Below are 20,413 nucleotides of genomic sequence, written 5' to 3' on the forward strand. Positions count from 1 at the left end.
AATGATTGGAAAGACACGTTAATAGTTATCCCTGAGTGATATGCCAAGTTTATTTCCTTCTCCTATTTTCAAAGCTTTGTATAATGAATGTATATTCCTTAATAACAAGAAAATATAATCACTATTTTTTTTTTTTTTTCATTTTTTTAGAGACAGGGTCTCCCTCTGTCACCCAGGCTGGAACGCAGTGGTGCAACCATAGCTCACCACAACCTCCTACTGCTAGGCTTAGGCGATCCTCCCTCACCTCAGCCTCGCCAGTAGCTAGGACTACATGCACGCGCCACCATGCCTGCCTAATTTTTAAATTTTTTTTTGTAGAAATGGGGTCTCACTATGTTGCCGAGGCTGGTCTTGAACTCCTGGCCTCAAGGCGATCCTCCTGCCTTGGCCTCCCCAGTCAATGGTTATTACAGGTGTGTGCCACCATGCTCAGCCTTTGCTACTTATTTTTATGAAGTGCCATCTAATAAATGTTGCTGTGAATAGCTCCTAAATGCATATTCTAGTCCAGTGGTAAACTCTGTGCTGGCCTGCCCAGGGACGAAGAGGAGACCAAGATGGGAGGGAACAGGACCCCACCTCCACTTCAGCCAGGACTGCTCTCACTTTATCTGCCATCTAAACAGGAATGCTAGCTGGGCACGGTGACTCACGCCTATAAACCCAGCACTTTGGGAGGCCGAGGTGAGAGGATCACCTGAGCCTAGGAGTTCAAGACCACCCTGGCAACATGGCAAAACCCCATCTCGTCAGAAAATACAAAAATTATGCAGATATGGTGGCATGCGCCGGTAGTCCCACCTACTCGGGAGGCTGAGGCGGGAGAATTGCTTGAACCTGGGAGGCAGAGGATGCAGTGATCTGAGATCATGACACTGTACTCCAGCCTGGGTGACAGCAAGACTTTCCAAAAAAAATTTAAAAAATAAACAGGGATGCCACAAAAGAGTAACTTTAAACAAAAAAAGAAGAAATAAAGAAAAGAGTATTATACTAACTACTAAAAAGTTTGAAAGTTTGGAAACCACTGTTTTAGGACACAGAAGAATCACAAGTAAATTAGAAGCAAAATTTTGACTATTGTCAAATCAGAGATGCAGGCATATGGGAGTTCTTTTTATTAGTATCTGTTGGGTGCTTAAAATTTTCATTACAAAGTTTAAAAACTGAGATATCCACTTTTGCAAATAAAAATATACCTCCATATATAAATAATGCAGTTCCATGTTTGTTACATAAATATCTTATTTTCTTATTTAGAACAATTATGATTTAACTTAGCTTTAAAAAAACCTGGCCAGGCACAGTGGCTCATGCCTATAATCTGGGAGGCCAAGGCAGGTGGATCACCTGAGGTCAGAAGTTCGAGACCAGCCTGCCCAACATGGCGAAACCTTGTCTCTACCAAAAACACAAAGATTAGCCAGACAAAGTGGTACACGCCTATAGTCCCAGCTACTTGGAAGGCTGAAGCAGGAGAATCACTTGAGTCTAGGAGGCAGAGGCTGCAGTGAGCCGAGACTGCGCCACTGCACCCCAGCCTGCGTGACAGAGTGAAAACTCCGTCTCAAAAGAAAAAAATAAATTCTAAAAGATACTAAGAAATAAATTGGTTGGTGTTCTTATCAGGCTAGAAAAGTAAAGGAATTCCTTAGCATCACAAACTGATCAAATCAAAAAGAATGCCAAGAAGACTGCAGGCTATGTTCACAGAATCTAGATACTGAATACCCAGGATAAAGGGAGTCCTCCTTATGTGTTCTACGGGTCAGGGAATCACCGTGAGGCTTCTAACATTACTTCTTCTATTATTTATATTACTGAAAGCAATCACAGGACGGAATTCTCTCTGACACGGACGTACATGGTGGCCATTGCAATGTCTCTTTCAGAAAGGCTGGGTTTCGTTGACTTGGGTGCAGCTGGTAATTCAATCTCAAATTTGGGCAGCTTCGACATAGTGCCAGCCTGTTTAGGGGGAAAAAAGTTTTAGGAAAAACTTATTAAACCCCTTGTTTAAACATTCCTTATGTAAAACCAACAAAGATAAACACAGACTTCATCCTTTGCACCATCCCCTGAGGCCTCTCACAGCCTCTGCCTGCATAGCATAGAATGGCTCCAGGAGCTGAAGGGTGCACAGACTACCCTCTAGTGGTCAGAGTCATGACATTACAGTTGGAGGAAACTGTCCCTAAACTGCTTGACACATTAGAATACTATAGGAACGGGGAACAAGAGGGGAGAGGTGGTGTTTTCAGGAGAGGCTTCCTCTTACCCTAAAGTGAAAAGGCTGCAGGACATTCTCCAGGACTGTCGTAGACAGCAAGATTACAGCACTCTCGGGGCAGTACATGTACCAATTCACATTGAGATTGTGACTCTTCAAGAGTTTCAGGCTCCGTTTCTCTGGTAATACCTGAAGCAATGGTTAAGAAACAGGATCTTCATTTAAAAAAACAGCAAACTACTCCCAGCACTTTGGGAGGCCGAGGTGGGCGGATCACCTGAGGTAAGGAGTTCTAGACCAGCTTGGACAAAATGGTGAAACCTCATCTCTACTAAAAATACAAAAGTTAGCCGGGTGTGGTGGTACACACCTGTAATCCCAGCTACTCAGGAGGCTGAGGCACAAGAATTGTTTGAACCCGGGAGGTGGAGGTTGCAATGCGCCGAGATCACAGCATCACACTCCAGCCTGGGTGACAGCATGAGGCTCAGTCTCAAAAAATAAATAAATAAACAAACAGCACACTGTCAGAAGATTCTTACGGTACGCTCTGAGAATAAAAAGCAGAAGAAAACCACTAAAGGAAATGAACATTCTTATGTGTACTTATTATACCTACTACTTAACCAGCCCTATGCCTGGTGCTTTACAGAGCCTAACTCATTTACTCTTTGCCACAACTGAGAGGTGGGCATCACTGGCCCTATTATATTAGCCAGATGAGAAACAAGCCTCCAAGTGTGGGTTAGCGAATCTGCCCCTTAACAAAGTAATTATAGCCTGTGCAGGCTGTTTCCTTTCAAAATCCATGTCCGTGCCTCCATATGCTTGGGCACCATATACCTGAGGGCAAGGCACAACAAAATTCTCCTTCATCCAGGAAATGACCAAAAGACATCGACACCTCCAGGACCCTGGGTATTAAGTCAGCCACCTTCTAGCCCACAGCAGATCTGCCTTCTGCTTGGCCTCCATCTAATCTCCAGTCTACACTGGGCCTGGGAGGAGCTCCCTTTTTCTAGCAGTATGTGTCCATAAGACTGCATACAAATGCAGAGCTTTATAATCAAAGCACATTTTAAATATACTATAAATATTCTGATATTACGGAATACTGTATAGAGCCCCCAAGACACTGATGCTCATGGTACACTGCACTGAAGAACTGCTGTGCAGGTCAGAGGCAGGAGCTGTCAGCTTCTTAATAACTATAATTAGGATGTGCTAGAGTCTTCTTTCTTTTTAACTTTTTTCTTGAAGATCTGAAGACCATCTAGGTAACTTTAAGGTACGCTTTCCCACTGCAGAGAACAGAAAGATTTTTAAATGATTACCATAAGAAACTCCTCCATAATGCAAGCCACCCTTTCCATGCAATCACATGCACAAAATTCTGTTTCTATGTGTATGGAATCTGTCTAAAGTTTAAAGTTCTCCTGTTGGTCATTACAAAGATTTTTTTTTTTTTTTTGAGACAAGAGTTTTGCTCTTGTCACCTAGGCTGGAGTGCAATGACACAATCTCAGCTCACTGCAACCTCCACCTCAAAGGTTCAAGAGATTCTCCTGCCTCAGCCTCCCGAGCAGCTGGGATTACAGGTGCCCACCACACACATGGCTAATTTTTGTGTTTTTACTAGAGATAGGGTTTCGCTATGTTGGCCAGGCTGGTCTCAAACTCCTGACCTCAGATGATCTGCTCACCTCGGCCTCCCAAAGTGCTGGGATTAAAGGCATGAGCCACCATGCCAGTCCAGTCATTGCTAAGATTTTGATGATGAACTTACAGCAAAGCACCATGGCATTAACACACAGGTGTATTTTCTCTATCCATACATTCTAAATTACATTGCTTTCATTAGGTTAACAAAATTAAAACCTGAAAGAACTCTTAACATCCTCTAAATTAGTTCAACTTAGAGATCTCAACAGCACACTCGATAGGTCAGGAAGCTGTAACAGATGAAAAGAAACAGGCAGGTGCATCAAAGGACACAATCCACAGAGTGGACAGGCAACCTCCAGATCCAGAGAAAATACATGCAAATCATATCGCTAAGGTGTCAATATCAGAATACATAAAAAACTGTAATTCAACAAACAATAATTTGATTTTAAAAACAGCACAATGCCAGGCACGGTGGCTCACACCTGTAATCCCAGCACTTTGGGAGGCTGAGGCAGGCAGACCACCTGAGGTTGGGAGTTCAAGACCAGCCTGACCAACATGGAGAAACCCCGACTCTAAAAAAAATACAAAATTAGACAGGCGTGGTGGCGCACGCCTGTCTGTAATCCCAGTTATTTGGGAGGCTGAGGCAGGAGAATCACTTGAACCTGGGATACAGAGGTTGCGTTGAGCTGGGGTCTTAAAAAAAAAAAAAAAAAACATAGGCACAATGACCTCAATCAGTCATTTCTCCAAAGATGATACACAAAGTGGCCAACACACACACACACCAAGTGCTCAACATCACTAATCAACAAAGAACACAAATCAAAACAATTAGGATGGCTACTATAAAAAAAAAAAAAAAAGCAAGTGTTGCTGAGGATATGGAGAAAGTGGGACCCTTGTACACTTGGAGGGATTGCAAAATGGTATAACTGCTATGGAAAACAGTATTGCAGGTCCCTCAGAAATTAAGAAAGAGACCTACCATCTGTTCCAGTAATCCCACTCTGGGTATAAATCTTAAAAAACTGCAAACAGGATCTTGAAGAGATATCTGCATACCTATATTGAACCACCACTATTTCCTCTAGGAATGCAGTGGGAAATTTAAAAATAAATTAAATTAAATAAATAAATAAATAAAAGTGAACCATCACTATTCACAATGGCCAGGAGGTGGAAGCAACCTAAACGTCCCTCAACAGATGAATGGAAAAGACAAATGTGGTGTACACACACCATGTAGTATTATCAGCCCTACAAAGGAAACCCCATCACATGCTTTAGCATAGGGGAACCTTGAGGACATTATGGTAGATAAACTAAACCAATTACAAAGGGACAAAGACTGTATAACTTCACTTAGATGAAGTATAAAAAGTAGTTATATTCAGTTGGGCGTGGTGGCTCACACCTGCAATCCCAGGACTTTGGGAGGCTGAGGTGGGCAGATCACCTGAAGTCAGGAGTCCAAGACTAGCTTGGCCAACATGGTGAAACCCCATCTCTACCAAAAATACAAAAATTACCCAGGTGTGGTGGTGCACACCTGTAATCCCAGCTACTCGGGAGGCTGAGACCGGAGAATAGCTTGAACCCAGGAGGCAGAGGTTGCCGTGAGCCGCGATCACACCAATGCACTCCAGCCTGGGCGACAGAGTAAGACTCCACCTCAAAAAAAAAAACAAGTAGTCAAATTCATTAAAACAGAAATTAAAATAGAGATTGTTGGGGCTGGGGGAAGGGATGAGGGGAGTTGTTTACTGGATACAGTTTCGGTTTCCCAAGATGAAAAAGGTTCTGGAGCTACTTCCTAACAATGTGAATGAATATACCTAACACTACTGAACTGTACACTTAGAAAGTTAAGATGATAAATGCTCTATGCTTTTTTTTTTTTGCCACAGTAAAAAATGCTTTATTGGCCACACACAGTAGCTCATGCCCATAAATCCCAGCACTTTGGGAGGCCACGGAGGGAGAATGGCTTGAGCCTAGGTGTTCAAGGCCAGTCTAGGCAACATGGCAAGACCTCATCTCTACAAACAAAAAATGAAAAAAAAACTGGTTGAGCATGCTGGCACACACCTGTGGTTCCAGCTACTCAGGAGGCTGAGGTGGGAGGACTACTTGAGGCTAGGAGGTCGAGGCTGCAGTGAGCTGTGACTGTACCACTGTACTCCAGCCTGGGTGAGAGAGAAACATCCTGTCTCAAAATAATTATTACAAAATAAAAAATTTTTAAGAGGCAATTCACAAAAGGAAATACAAATGGAAAATGTACAAATGAAAAGATGCTAAGCTGGGCGCAGTGGCTCATGCCTGTAATCCCAACACTTTGGGAGGCTGAGATGGGCGGATCACCTGAGGTCAGGAGTTCGAGACCAGCCTGACCAATATGGTGAAATCCCATCTTTAAAAAAAAAAAAAAAGAAAAAAAAGATGCTTACTTCCCTAGTAGTGTAAAAGGCAAATTAAAATGTCTTTTGACTGGGTGCAGTGGCTCACACCTGTAATCCCAGCACTTTGAGAGGCCAAGATGGGTGGATCATTTGAGGCCAGGAGTTCAAGACCAGTCCAGCCAACATAGTGAAATTCCACCTCTACTAAAAATACAAAAATTAGCCAGGTGTGGTGGTGTGCGCCTGCAGTCCCAGTTACTTGGGAGGCTGAGGCAAGAGAATCACTTGAACCCAGGAGGTGGAGGTTGCCATGAGCCAAGATTGTACCACTGCACTCCAGCGCAGGAGACAGAGTGAAATTCTTTCTCAAATAAAGTCTTTCTACCTCTCAGATTGGCAAATGTCTATAGACTGATAATATCCAGCTCTCCCAAAGGTACAAGAAGCAGAAATTCCTATATTGCTAGTGAAAATGCACGTCTCGAAGAAATGTGGTGATATCAGTTTAGCTTTTCAGATGTTCACACCTATACTGCAATTTCTCCTCTAAGAACTGCCTCACCCAAGAACAGAAAGAAGTATGTACAAGCATGTTACCGAAGGGTTATTTGTAATCACAAAAAAGGGAAAACCAGCCAATGTCCAATAACAAGAAAATGGTTAAACTGCAGTCCATCCATACAGTGGAATACCAGCCAGGCAGAATAAAATATAGAAAGATGTCCAAGATACATTTTGGCCAGAAAAAAAAAAAAAAACAGCTGCCAAAGTTTATATACAACATTCCCCTTTTTGTGAAAAAGAAGTTTGTATGCATTTATTTTAAAAAAATTGCCAGATGCAGCTGCTCACGCCTGTAATCCCAGCACTTTGCGAAGCTGAGGTGGGTGGATCACCTGAGTTGGGAGTTCAAGACTAGCCTGACCAACATGGAGAAACCCCGTCTCTACTAAAAATACAAAATTAGCCAGGCATGGTGGCGCATGCCTGTAATCCTAGCTACACGGAAGGTTGAGGCAAGGGAATCACTTGAACCTGGGAGACAGAGGTTACGGTGAGCCAAGATCGTGCCATTGCACTCCAGCCTAGGCAACAAGAGCAAAAACTCTGTCTCAAAAGAAAAAAAAAATGGAGGAATATGTAGCAAACAGTTCCCAATAATTATTTCTAGGGATTATAGGGAGCTTTTGCTTTCCATATTATATACCTGCAAGGTTTGAATGTTTTCTGTTGTTTTAAGCTTTTATTTTAGGTTCGGGGGTAGATGTGAAGGTTTGTTACATATGTAAACAACTCGTGTCACGGGGGTTTGTGTGTTTGTGGTACAGATTATTTCATCATCACCCAGGTATTAAGTCCAGTACACAATAGTTATCTTTTCTATTCTTCTCCCTCCTCCCACCTTCCCTGCTCAAGTAGACCCCAGTGTCTGCTGTTTCCTTCTTTGTAGTTCATAAGTTCTTATTTAGTTCCCACTTAGGGGTGACAACATGCAGTATTTGGTTTTCTGTTCCTGTGTTAGTTTGCTAAGGATGATGGCCTCCATCTCCATCCATGTTCCCACAAAAAACATAAACTTGTTCATTTTTATGGCTGCATAGTATTCCATGGCATATATGTACCACATTTTCTTTATCCAATCTGTCATTGATGGGCATTTAGGTTGATTCCACATCTTCGATATTGTGAACAGTGCTGCAATGAACATTCATGTGCATGTCTTTATGGCAGAATAACGTATATTCCTCTGCATATATCCCCAGTAATGGGACTGCTAGGTCAAACGACACTGCTTTTAGCTCTTTGAGGAATCGCCATACTGTTTTCCACAACAGTTGAACTAATTTACGCTCCCAGCAACAGTGCATAAGGGTTCCCTTATCTCCACAAACTCGCCAGTATCTATTATTCTTTGACTTTTTTATAATAGCCATGCTGACTGGTATGAGATGGTATCTCATTATGGTTTTGATTTCCATTTCTCTAATGATCAGTGATGTTGAGCTTTTTTATATGTATGTTGGTCACATATGTGTCTTCTTTTGAAATGTGTCTGTTCATGTCCTTTGCCCACCTTTTTTTTTTTTTTGAGACGGAGTCTTGTTCTGTTGCCCAGGCTGGAGTACAGTGGCACCATCTCAGCTCACTGCAACCTCCGCCTCTTGCGATTCTCCCACCTCAGCCATCCTAGTAGCTGGGATTACAGATGCCTGCCACCACACCTGGCTAATTTTTGCATTTTTAATAGCGACAGGGTTTTGCCATGTTGTCCAGGCTGGTCTCAAACTCCTAACCTCAGGTGATCCACCTGCTGCGGCCTCCCAATGTGTTGTGATTACAGGCATGAGCCACCACATGTGGCCTTTGCCCACTTTTTAATGGAGTTTGTTTTTTTTTGAGATGGGGTTTCACCCTGTCATCCAGGCTGGAGTATAGTGGTGTGATCTTGGCTCATGCAACCTCCCACCTCCCAGGCTCAAGCAATCCTCCCACTTCAGCCTTCTGAGTAGCTGGGACTACAGGCACACACCACCACGCCTGGCTAATATTTGGTATTTTTTGTAGATAAGAGATTTCGTCATGTTTCCCTGGCTGGTCTCAAACTCCAGGACTGAAGCCATCTGCCCACTTCAACCTTCCAAAATGCTAGGATTACAGGCACGAGGCACCAAACCCATTTTTTTTTTAATGTATTACTTGCAATTAGGAAAAATAAATAAATAAAATCCCCTAAAGCTGGGTGCCGCAGTTCATGCCTGTAATCCTGGCACTTTGGGAGGCCAAGGCAGGAGTTGAGGTCAGGAGTTTGAAACTAGCCTGGGCAACACAGCGAGACTTCATCTCTATAAAAAAATTTAAAAACTGACCAGGCATAGTGGTACATACCTATAGTTCCACCTACTCAGGAGGCTGAGGCAGGAGGATTGCTTGAGCCAAGGAGTTTGAGATTACAGTGAGCCATGATGATGCCACTGCACTGCAGCCTGGGCAGCAGAGCAAGATTTCATCTCTAAAAAATGTTTAATTCAGTACTGAATTCAAAAGGCTGCCAGACTGCTACTGAACTTTTACCAACAAACATAAATGATAAACATAATACCTGGTAAAATTCGATTCCTTGATCTGTTATGAAGACAATTTCAGTAGAACTAGTCCAGCAGAATCCTAGAATGTTGGCATTCTTAGTCTAGAAAAAAATTTTTTTAATATTTTTAATTAATAAGAAAAAACATATAACTCTCTTCAAAAGCTTAACATGCTCTGGACTTTGTCACCCTTTAATGAAAATTCCTTGGAATGTTTACTAATTAACAAAACAAATTTTCTTTCAAATACAGTGTTTCTGATTTTTGCCCATAACTCTTCATTCAAGAACCTGAATCTGAATTCCTTCTACTAAACAGAACAGGGGAAGTCTGTGTTTTGTAGAAAGGTAACTGGCCAGAGCTCACAGATAGCAGCTTCTACCTCCAGGAATCACCATACTGCTGACATTCTTAGTCACCCACATTTTAAAAACTGTTATTATAAACGTACAAAGGCCTACGGTCTTTAGCGAGTGTTGACCAAAATGGGCTGAGGACCCTAAGAAACACACCCAACTTGCTTGAGGGCAGACAGGGCTGAGCAGGGCTGGGCTGAGGGCCTCTTCGCACGGGGCCACAGCAGGGCAGAGTTCAGTGGTGGGGATGCACCTTTCCTCACTGAAGAGCCCAGCCTGAACTCCATTTACCAAAACAGTCACAAAGATGCAGAAAGTAGCCGGGGTGCCACACTGCCGCTTTTAGCTCAGCTCCCTTTAGCCTAGTTTACTACGCCCAGCAAATCTAATTAATGTGGATTAGAATCAACACGGGGGGAAGAAAGAAAGCGTAAGGACAAGACAAAGACAACAAATCGAGGAAAGGAAACATCAGGGAACAGGAACGGAAACTCCTCACCAAAAACCTCCATTCCAGGTGGCTGTGAGGGACCCCAGGGCCGAGACCCAGATGTGCTGCGGCCCAGTGAGGAGAAAAAGGGCAAGACAGACGACAGCCCCCAAGGGCTTGCACTGCTGGGTGTTCACCAGACGTCATCCATTGAACCCTCCCCGCTCCAAAGGAATAAGCTTGCAAACTTAGAAAACTGTCCTATGTAACGAGGCAAACACCCGGCCTGACTCCAGTTTTGGCATCAGTATAAGGCACAGTCTGACTTCAAGTCTGTGCTCCCAAGGCCCCGATACCCCGCTCTCCATGACATAACCCAGCTCAACACCACTGACGCCAGCAGCTGAGAAAGGGCCTAGGGCCATACCTTGCACTCCTGTGTGTATTCCAGCTGGGAATTATCAGGGATAAAGTTACAAAAATCCTGAAAGAACAAACACACACACACACACACAAATTTGGATTAAGCAGCATACTGCCAACCTACGTTGACATACTACAAGACAAGAAAAAAAATAAGTGTTAACTTAAAAAATGACCAGAAAATAACTGAAAAAAACCCAAACACAGGAAAGATAAAAAGACCAATTTGGATAATCTGCCTCCTTAACAGTACATATCAGGTTTACGATTCAATTCTTTTTAAGTTAATACAAATATTCAGTTAGTTTAGTAACTCATTTTGAAAATTCAAAATGATGTCAGAGAAGTGTTGTTGCACTTAATAAAAGGCTTCCCCAAGACTTTAACACTTAAAACTGATAGAAGAAACTAGTTGACGATTCTGCCTGTTTCTAACGGCCTTCTCTCTACAAAAGATAATGATGAACATTTACAAACGCTAAGTTCCTGCAGGCTGCTCCAACTTGGAGTATCAGCTCCTATCAGACCTAGCACTCAGAAATCAGAGATGAGAAGGCTAATTCACAAAATAGCCAAAAACATACCTCACATACTCTATGCTGCTAGCTCTCAAGCAATACAAAAGACACATGAAGTTCCAAATTACTTTTTAAAAAATTTTAAGGGAGACTGAGGAGGGAAGATCACTTGAGCCTGAGAGATTGAGGCTGCAGTGAACCGAGATCACATCACTGCACTCCCGCCTGGGCAACAAAGAAAGACTGGCTCAAAAAAAAGTTTTAATTAATTTCAAAATCACACTAAAGTCATTTTTTAAACCACTCAAATGTCTTCTTCGTTTCTGAAGGCTCTAATACAATGCAACATAGCTATACCTTTCAAAAAGTAAGATAATAAAGTTTGCTTTAACACTGCAATCTTGCAATTCCCTCTCTCCCAAATGTATTTCTAATGCCCTTTAACACTATATTTTAAAGGTCTTACCACAGTCTTTGAGGTCCTCTGAACAGCCAATATCTTATTTTCTAAGGAAAACTTAATGCACTTCACTTCTCCTTTGTCATCCATTCTTAAGAAGAAAGAATGTGTTAGTAGTTAAATAAACGAATTCTAGCTACCATCATTTACAGAAAAGACAAAAGGCACAACCTATATTCAGGAGGCAGCAAATTCTAGTCTAAAATTAAAATTATGTTTTGAAGCCATCAAGAGGACCTCTTTTCAAACTACCAAATCCAACTGGAAACAACTTGCTGGGAAAACTTACAGTATTATGGGTAACTGGGAAAACTTAACAGTATTATGGGTAACAAGTGATTGAAAAATTGAGATCACACATATGTTGTCACCTGAGACACCTGAGAATTGTTCTAACGTAACCAACTACAGACCCGCACAGGAGCCTTCTCCATGTCTGCTGTTTCTCTCTCACAGCAAAGCTTCTGGAAAGAAGCATCTATTTGTGCATCTCATAGCTCATTCATTACGCAGCCCTGTGATGCACCAGAATGGCTCCACTACAGTGTCTCATGACTGCCTCAGACAGACGTTATAAAGTGAATTCGGCTGGGCACAGTGGCCTACACCTGTAATCCTGGCACCGCGAGAGGACGAAGCAGGAGGCTGACGGGAGTTCCCAGCCTCAGCAATACAGTGAGACCCCGTCTCTATTCAAATATATAGTTTTTTAAATTAAAAATTCATTTTAAAAAAGCAAACTCAAGGGATAGATTACAGAGGGGCTCAAGAAAACTTTTCGGCGTCTGAACATGCTCACTGCCTTGATTGTGGTGATGGTTTCATGGGTATATACATGTCAAAACTCTCAGATTGTATAATATTAAGTGTGCAGTTTATTAGGTGCCAACTATGCCTCAATAAAGCTGCTTTTAAAAATCCTTTTTTTTTTGTTTTGTTTTAAGACAGAGTCTTGCTCTGTCACCCAGGCTAGAGTGCAGTGGCACAATCTCAGCTCACTGCAACCTCTGCCTCTCCGGTTCAAGTGATTACTTGAAATATCAGGAAATGGGAAAAGAAACTCCTCACCAAATACCTCCATTCCAGGTGGCTATGAGGGATCCCAGGGCTGAGACCCAGATGTGCTGTCGGCCCAGTGAGGAGAAAAAGGGCAAGACAGACAACAGACCCCAAGTAGGTGGGATTACAGGTGCGCGCCACCACATCGGCTAATATTTGTATTTTTAGTAGAGATGGGGTTTCACCATATTGGCCAGGCTGGTCTCGAACTTCTGACCTCAGGTGATCCACCCGCCTCAGCCTCCCAAAGTGCTGGGATTACAGGCGTGAGTCACTGTGTCCAGGCTAAAAACTCTTTTTAAGTTAAATTTAGTACCTTCCCCCTATAAACTTCTCAGAGTCCCCAGTTTAGATTATCATGGGCTCACTCTCCTTTTCCACACACAACCAACCCCCAAGTCTTACCAGAGACCAATCTTCTGAAGTATCCCTTGATCGCCTATGTAATGCCACTCTATACCACCAGAGCTCTGGTCTTCACCACGCCTGGCTCATCCGACTGCTACTCTTCATGGTATCCCTAACTCTGACAGGCTCCCAACTAAGCCAGCCTCCATGCTGTGAACAGAATAATCTTTCCAAACACTGACAGGATCATCCCATACCCCACCTGACAAGTTTCAATAACAAGATAAAGCTCTAACTCCATAGTGGAATATGTAAGGTTCAAGCTGGCCTCTGCCACCATTTCCCCTTCCCTGTAGAGACCCCCCATGTAACCTTGAGTTACACAGACCCAGAGTTCCCCAAAACACCATGCTCACTCCCCATCCATACTTTAAAACCTTGCTCAGGCTAGGTGCAGCGGCTCACACCTGTAATCCTAGCACTGTGAGGGGCCAAGGTGGGCAGATCACTTGAGGTCGGGAGTTCGAAACCAGCCTGGTCAACATGCTGAAATCCCGTCTCTACTAAAAATACAAAAAAATTAGCAGGACATAGTGGCAGGTGCCTGTAATCCCAGCTACTTGGGAGGCTGAGACAGGAGAATCACTTGAACCTGAGAGGCGGAAGTTGCAGTGAGCCAGGACCCAGCAACTGCACTCCAGCATGGGCACCAGAGTGAGACTCCGTCATGACATAAATAAAATAAAACATAAAATAAATAAAACCTTGCTCAACGGCTGCTTCCCTTCTGAGGCCTTCCCACTCCTGGGCAGAGGTCTTCCCCAGGCCATCCCATGATAAACAGCACATCCCTTCTGCATTCTCACGTTCTGAACACATCTCTATTTCAGCACTTACCATGGTGAATAGCATTTGTCTCCCACACTAAATTTATGAGCTCTCCACAAGGGGCCAGATGAATTTAAAGTCCTCACATGCCGGATGCCTAGCACAGGGGCTGCAGTGTTTGCCCAAGGCATGATAATAAAAGAAAAAGCTCGATGCACGTTCTACTTCAAAGACAGTTTCCCGGCCAGGTGCAGTGGCTCATGCCTGTAATCCCAGCAATTTGGGAGGCCAAGGTGGGCTGACCACCTGAGGTCAGGAGTTCAACACTAGCCTGGCCAACATGGTGAAACCCCATCTCTACCAAAAAATACAAAAATGCCAGGTGCTGTGGCTCACACCTGTAATCCCAGCACTTTGGGAGGCCAAGGAGGGTGGATCACGAGGTCAGGAGGTCGAGACCATCCTGGCTAGCATGGTGAAACCCCATTTCTAAAAAAGAAAAAAAATACAAAAATTAGCCGGGCACGGTGGTGGGTGCCTGTAATCGCGGCTACTCGGGAGGCAGAGGTACGAGAATCACTTGAATCCAGGAGGCACAGGTTGCAGTGAACCGAGATTGCACCACTGTCACTCCTGCCTTGGGAGCACAGGGAGGCTCCCTTAAAAAAAAAAAAAAAAAAAAAAAGCCGGGGGGTGACAATTTCCCATTAACGCAGGCCAACAGTAAAATTTCTTAAGTCACCACTGAATTGAAGGCCTACATTGTACTTTCACCTTCTGTAAACACTAGCATTAAGTTGACCAGACAGTTTATCATCCAAATTGAGACACTTCTCAAAGAGAAAGGGGCCACTACTGATCATTACTTAAGGTGACTGCACGGTCCCTGTTCAACGGTGAGAACTGGGACCATGCAGTCACCTTAAGTATACTGGAAGCCATGATTTTCTTATATTATTACTTGAGAAACAATGATTCTCCTGCACCTGCCACTGTGGAAAGACCTGGCTAAAGAAATGAAGGCCTTCGCTGTGAACAAACCAGAAATGGGCACATCATCACGCTGACTTGTTAATTTCCAGTGCCGGGAAGCGGGTGCTCCACTTTTGAAGTATTTGGCTCCCAAATCAACTGCTCCAGATATTCCACTCTGTCAAGAGGTGCTAGGATGTGCCACCAAGACTCTCCCTATAGACAGGGATTCCATGTGAGCACACACACACTTCAGACCTCTTAGGGCAGTCCAATGACAAAATTATAAAAAACCTTTTGAATTAGAAAAACACTATTCTGTTTACATGATAAAATGATCTGAAAGTGTCTACACCGTTACCTAAACGAGATGGGATTCCTATCATCTGGGCCTTTAACTACCACACCAGTAGCTCCACCAGATCGAACAGCAAAAACCTGAGAGGGAAAAGCAGCAAGGTTAATAGTCTGAACTCTGAAAGGATCTAAACTCATAAGAAAACCTGCAAGCGATTATTTCTGCTATACCCCACCCTCGGTTCAACAGAAGTAACACGGCACACATGAAGATACAAACATTTGGCTGTTCATGTGAATTTTAAAAAACAAGAGGCCGGGCGCGGTGGCTCACGGCTATAATCCCAGCACTTTGGGAGGCAGCAGTTGGTGGATCACGAGGTCAAAGAGATCGAGACCATCCTGGTCAACACGGTGAAACCTCGTTTCTACTAAAAATACAAAAATTAGCTGGGCATGGTGGCGTGCGCCTGTAGTCCCAGCTACTCGGGAGGCTGAGTCAGGAGAATTGCTTGAACCCGGGAGGCAGAGGCTGCGCGCGCCATTGAACTCCAGCCTGGGTAACAAGAGCGAAACTCCGACTCCAAAAAAAAAAAAAAAAAAAGAGCAGAGAGCGAAAAGGCTGCCTCTCCGACTGTGGCCCATCGTGCCACACCGGGTCGGGTCTCCGAGGTTGCAAGTTCTAAGGCTGATGCACTTGAAGTAGTCTTCTTCCCCTTTACAAAATTCCGAGGAAAATGAAAATCTCAACCTCTAAACCCTTGACTGTGAGAGTAACCAATGGCAAAGATAACAAAAGAAGCCTAGATGAGACAGGCGCGCCAACAGTTGAGACACCGGTCACGGGGTCACTGCGTCCGCGCTGAGGGCCCGGGAATCCAGCCCCGGGATCACCTGTGAGGACACCTGCCCTTGGCGGAGCCCACCCAACAGGGAGGGAGCGCGCGCCGCCTCCTGCGCTGAGACTGGACGAGACAGGAGGGGACTCTCCGCCCCGGTCGCGCGGGACGGGCCTCGGCGCGTCCACGACCCCAGCAGGGCCGCGCGGAGGAGGAAGGGCGCGGGCTTGCCGGACCTGCTTGTTGGCCTCATCGAAGAAGACGCAGTTGACAGGGTTCGCCTTCTCGAATTGTACCGGACGCTCGCACAGCTCCAGGTAGTAGTCCTCCTCGCCCATGACGGGCGCCGCGGTGGCGGCGGAGGCCCCGGGGGCGGTCGCCAGCGTGGAGCGGAGAGCGCGGTGGATCTCAGCCTGGACTGCGGCGGCTGCAGCGGCGGCGGCGGCGACTGCCTGTCTGGGCCTGGCGCGGACAGTTTCCTGGTGCCACGCCCCCACCCCGCCCACCACGTGACCCGCGGCCCTCTGCACTTAAACGGGCAGTCTGGCTGCAGTGGGGCCCACCGACAGTAACCACGCCCTGCCTGACTCGTGAGGCTCCTCCCCTTTTCCCGAGGGCGGGAGGAGCGCGGCGGCGTGACCCGGAAGCCCGCGTGGTGCAGCACGGACCAAGGGCCGCTGGGCAGCCAGCCCTGCACTGCTCCGGGTTCCTGTGCGCGGCTCGGTCGCCCCGGCCCCAACCTGTGTTCCAGCGTGGGACCGTTGCCGGTCTAGAAAAAGCTCCACCTTGCTTTAGGGAGAATTTCCCGAGCGCCTCCCGCGGCAGGTTCCCCACTTTGGGAGTTTTGTCTGGGAGAAGGGGCAGAAGGCTCGCTGAGCAGGTGCGGGTGCGCCTGAGACCGTCTCCAACCCCCTCAGCGCTTTTGCGGGCTCTTCCGCTGGAGCCAAAAACCGAATTGTTGAGAAGCAGATAAGACAAAAGCGTACACACTTTATTAGTTTTTCATGGGGCTCTTCAAAAGAGAGTGAGGTCTGAAAAAGTGGCCAAAGCAAGGTGCTTTTTATACTTTTTAGACAAAGAATGACGCATTTGAGAAGAAGACAGCACAAAAGGCACCTGGCTAGGAGCGATACATTTCTAAGGGAGTCACTGGGAGAAATACTGGGGGGTTGTAAAACTAGTGGAAGATGAAGGTTACTTGGGAAGTTCGTGTATTCAGGTCCATTGCAGCCCCCAACTCCCAGTCTCTGGTGATAAGGGCTATTTTCTGGCCCAGGTACCGAGAGGGTACTGCTCCCAGAGGAATCTTAATGGCTTCTTCCCTGTGGGAAAAGACAGGACATCTAGCCCTTTCTGAAACTACAGTTTCTCCACTGTTTTCAACTCAATATACCAATTTTTGGACATATTTTGGAATAGCACGTCCTTCACTCCTTCATAGTAACAGGAAAACCTAATTTCGACTGTGGGTCAGCAAGCCTTTTGACTTGGTAAGAAACAAAAGTTAACCATGTTAACCCCTCTTTTTTTTGGTTTGTTTCAGAGACAGAGCCTCTCTCTGCCCAGGCTAGAGTGCATTGGTGCAATCACGGCTCACTGCAGCCTCAACCTCTCATCTCAGCCTCCCAAGTAGGTGGGACCACAGGTGCATGCCACCACACCTGGCTCATTTTTTATTATTTTGTTTTGTAGAGACAGAGTTCTCTGTTGCTCAGGTTGGTCTCAAACTCCTGGCCTCAAGTGATTCTCCTGCTGACCGTGCTCAGCCCCTGTGTTGACTTTTTTTTTTTTTTTTTTGAAACAGAGTTTCTCTCTTGTTACCTAGGCTGGAGTGCAATGGCACTGTCTCAGTTCACTGCAACCTCCACCTCCTGGGTTCAAGTGATTCTCCTGCCTCAGCCTCCCAAGTAGCTGGGATTAGAGGTAGCTGCCACCACACCCAGCTAATTTTTTTTTTTTTAATTTTTTGTATTTTTAGTAGAGACTGGGTTTCACCAAGTTGGCCAGGCTGGTCTCCAACTCCTGACCTCAGGTGTTCTGCCCATCTTGACCTCCCAAAGTGCTAGGATTACAGGCATAAGCCACCAAGTCCAGCCCCACGTTAACCCTTTTTTAAGTGTTCAGTTGTATTAGGCATATTCACATTATTGTGAAATACATTTCCAGAAATTTTTTATCTTGCAAGTCTGATTTCTGTCTTAGAATTTGACTACTCTAAATATCTCATATAAGTGGATTTTATAGTATTTGTTCATTAGTGTCTGGCTTATTTTGCTTAGCAAAATATCCTTTAGGTTCATCCATGCAACACGTGTCAGGATTTCCTTCCTTTATTAAGACTGAATAATTTTCCATTTTATGTATATAGTGCACTTTGTTTATCCATTCATTTGCTGATGAGTATGTGGGTTGTTTCCACCTTTGGGTATTGTGAATAAAGCTGCTATGCAAATATCTGTTCAAGATTCTCTTTCTAATTCTTTTGAGTCTATACCCAGAAGTTGGATTGCTGGATCATACGGTACTTCTGTTTTTCAGAGAGGCATTTTTGAGTGGCTTTGATGTCTGAGCCCAAGAGTTTGGTTTGGAGCATGTGAATCCAAGGAGAATTACATCTGGATAGATGGATATATTGGTCTGAAACTCATCAGAGGAGTGACAAGACTCCTCCACTCAGCCTCAACCACCCAGGCCCATGTCACATATGGAAAAACTATTAACTCTGGAACCCTGCTCTCCAGCTACACTGTGCCATCCCTGCAGCTGGCTTGTTCAGCTGCTCCCCATGACGTTTCCTCAACATCACCAGGATGCTCTGTCATGGTTCTATCCTCTCTGCCCCGGTCTATCCGCCCTCTCCTCTTCCCTTCCCTCCTCATCAGCTTTGGTTTCATATTTCCCCATTCCAGTTATTTTTTTGCCATTACCTTTAATATCCTTGTTGCATTGTTCTTGTCACATTTGTCAGGCAGGACCTCAGCCCTGGATGAACTCAGCCAGCTGCTTTCCCAGTACCTAATACTGGAGGAGTCACACAACAGGACAGAGGACACAGCTGGAAATTCAAATGGGCTGTCCCTGTAATTGTCTCTCCTGCTCTCTGCAAGGACATTGTCAGGCCTTCTCCACACTCCTCAGACTGCCTCGCCCCTGCTTCCATGAACATCAAGGTCTTCAGATGGAAACCGGGCTTCATAGTGGTTGCACAGCCCACCATTTCTAGCGGCTGTCCCTCTAGAAAATGGCCATCCTGCCCAGGGCCATACCCTCTTTATTTTTATTTTATTTATTATTTTTTATTTGAGACAGAGTTTTGCTCTTGTTGCTCTTGTTGCCCAGGCTGGAGTACAATGAATGGCACAATGTCGGCTCACTGCAACCTCTGCCTCCTGGGTACAAGTGATTCTCCTGCCTCAGCCTCCCAAGTAGCTGGGATTACAGATGCTTACTGCCACACCCGGCTAATTTTGTATTTTTAGTAGGGATGGGGTTTCTGCATGCTGGTCAGGCTGGTCTTGGACTCCTGACCTCAGGTGATCTGACCACCTCGGCCTCCCAAAGTGCTGGGATTACAGGCATGAGCCACCGTGCCTGGCCCAAACTCTCTTTATTTTTATTTTTTGCCAATACCAGAGTGACTTACCAGCACTTCTTTGAATTCCATCTTTCAGCCAGCCACAGTGGCTCACGCCTGTAATCCTAGCACTTTCGGAAGCCAAGGTGAGTGGATCACCTGTGGTCAAGAGTTTGAAACCAGCCTGGCTAACGTGGTGGCTTACAGCCACTCCCTGGGTGCTGTCCTCCTGATAGTAAGTGAGTTCTCCTGAGATCTGCTTGTGGTACCTCCTCCCCACTCTCTCTTTTGCTCCAGCTCTTGCCAAGTGAGACGTCAGCTCCTCTTCACTAGCACCACACTTCCTGTACAGCCTGTAGAATTGCCAATTAAACCTCTTTTCTTTATAAATCACCCAGTCTTAGGGATTTCTTTATAGCAGCGCAAGAACAGATTAACACACCTGCTATAAAAATGGCCAGGCACGGTGGCTCACACGTGTATTCCCAGCAATTTGGGAGGCTGAGGTGGGCGGATTACCTGAGGTCAGGAGTTCACGCCCAGCCCGGCCAACATGGCAAAACCCCATCTCTACTAAAAATACAAAAATTAGCTGGGGGTGGTGGTGCACACATGTAACCCCAGCTACCTGGGAGGCTGAGGCAGAAAAATTGCTTGAAACCAGGAGGTGGAAGCTGCAGTGAGTTGGTTTTGAACTCCTGACATTATGATCTGCCTGCCTTGGCCTCCCAAAGTGCTAGGATTACATGCGTGAGCCACTGTGCCTAGCCAAGAATTCTCTTGTTTCGGCTAATTTTTGTATTTTTAGTAGAGACAGGGTTTCACCATGTTGGTCAGGCTGGTCTCAAACTCCTGACCTCATGATCTGCCTGCCTTGGCCTCCCAAAGTGCTGGAATTACAGGAGTGAGCCACC

At 45.2% G+C, this 20,413-nt stretch overlaps 1 protein-coding gene across 5 annotated transcripts in view; it reads right to left on the reverse strand.

Annotated features, from left to right (window-relative positions):
• RMC1 (regulator of MON1-CCZ1) overlaps positions 1-16,417 on the reverse strand; it is a 29,502-nt gene extending 13,085 nt beyond the window's left edge. Inside the window, exons 1-7 of one of the 5 annotated variants that reach the window (XM_032293194.1) lie at positions 16,162-16,417; positions 15,151-15,227; positions 11,589-11,673; positions 10,609-10,665; positions 9,410-9,496; positions 2,282-2,422; positions 1,868-1,971 (exon numbers count right to left, since the gene is read on the reverse strand). In XM_032293194.1, coding sequence (XP_032149085.1) covers positions 1,868-1,971; positions 2,282-2,422; positions 9,410-9,496; positions 10,609-10,665; positions 11,589-11,673; positions 15,151-15,227; positions 16,162-16,263 — 653 coding nt within the window. In that variant the 5' untranslated portion in view covers positions 16,264-16,417. Of the gene's footprint in view, positions 1-1,867; positions 1,972-2,281; positions 2,423-2,603; positions 2,623-9,409; positions 9,497-10,608; positions 10,666-11,588; positions 11,674-15,150; positions 15,228-16,161 lie in introns of those variants that run through there. The other 4 variants (XM_032293195.1, XM_032293196.1, XM_032293197.1 and 1 more) reach the window with 4 other exon arrangements.
• Between the last annotated feature and the right edge of the window lie 3,996 nt (positions 16,418-20,413).

This window comes from Sapajus apella, unplaced genomic scaffold, assembly GCF_009761245.1.
Source record: "Sapajus apella isolate SASKATOON/1434 unplaced genomic scaffold, GSC_monkey_1.0 scaffold29, whole genome shotgun sequence".
NCBI classification, from domain to species: Eukaryota; Metazoa; Chordata; class Mammalia; order Primates; family Cebidae; genus Sapajus; species Sapajus apella.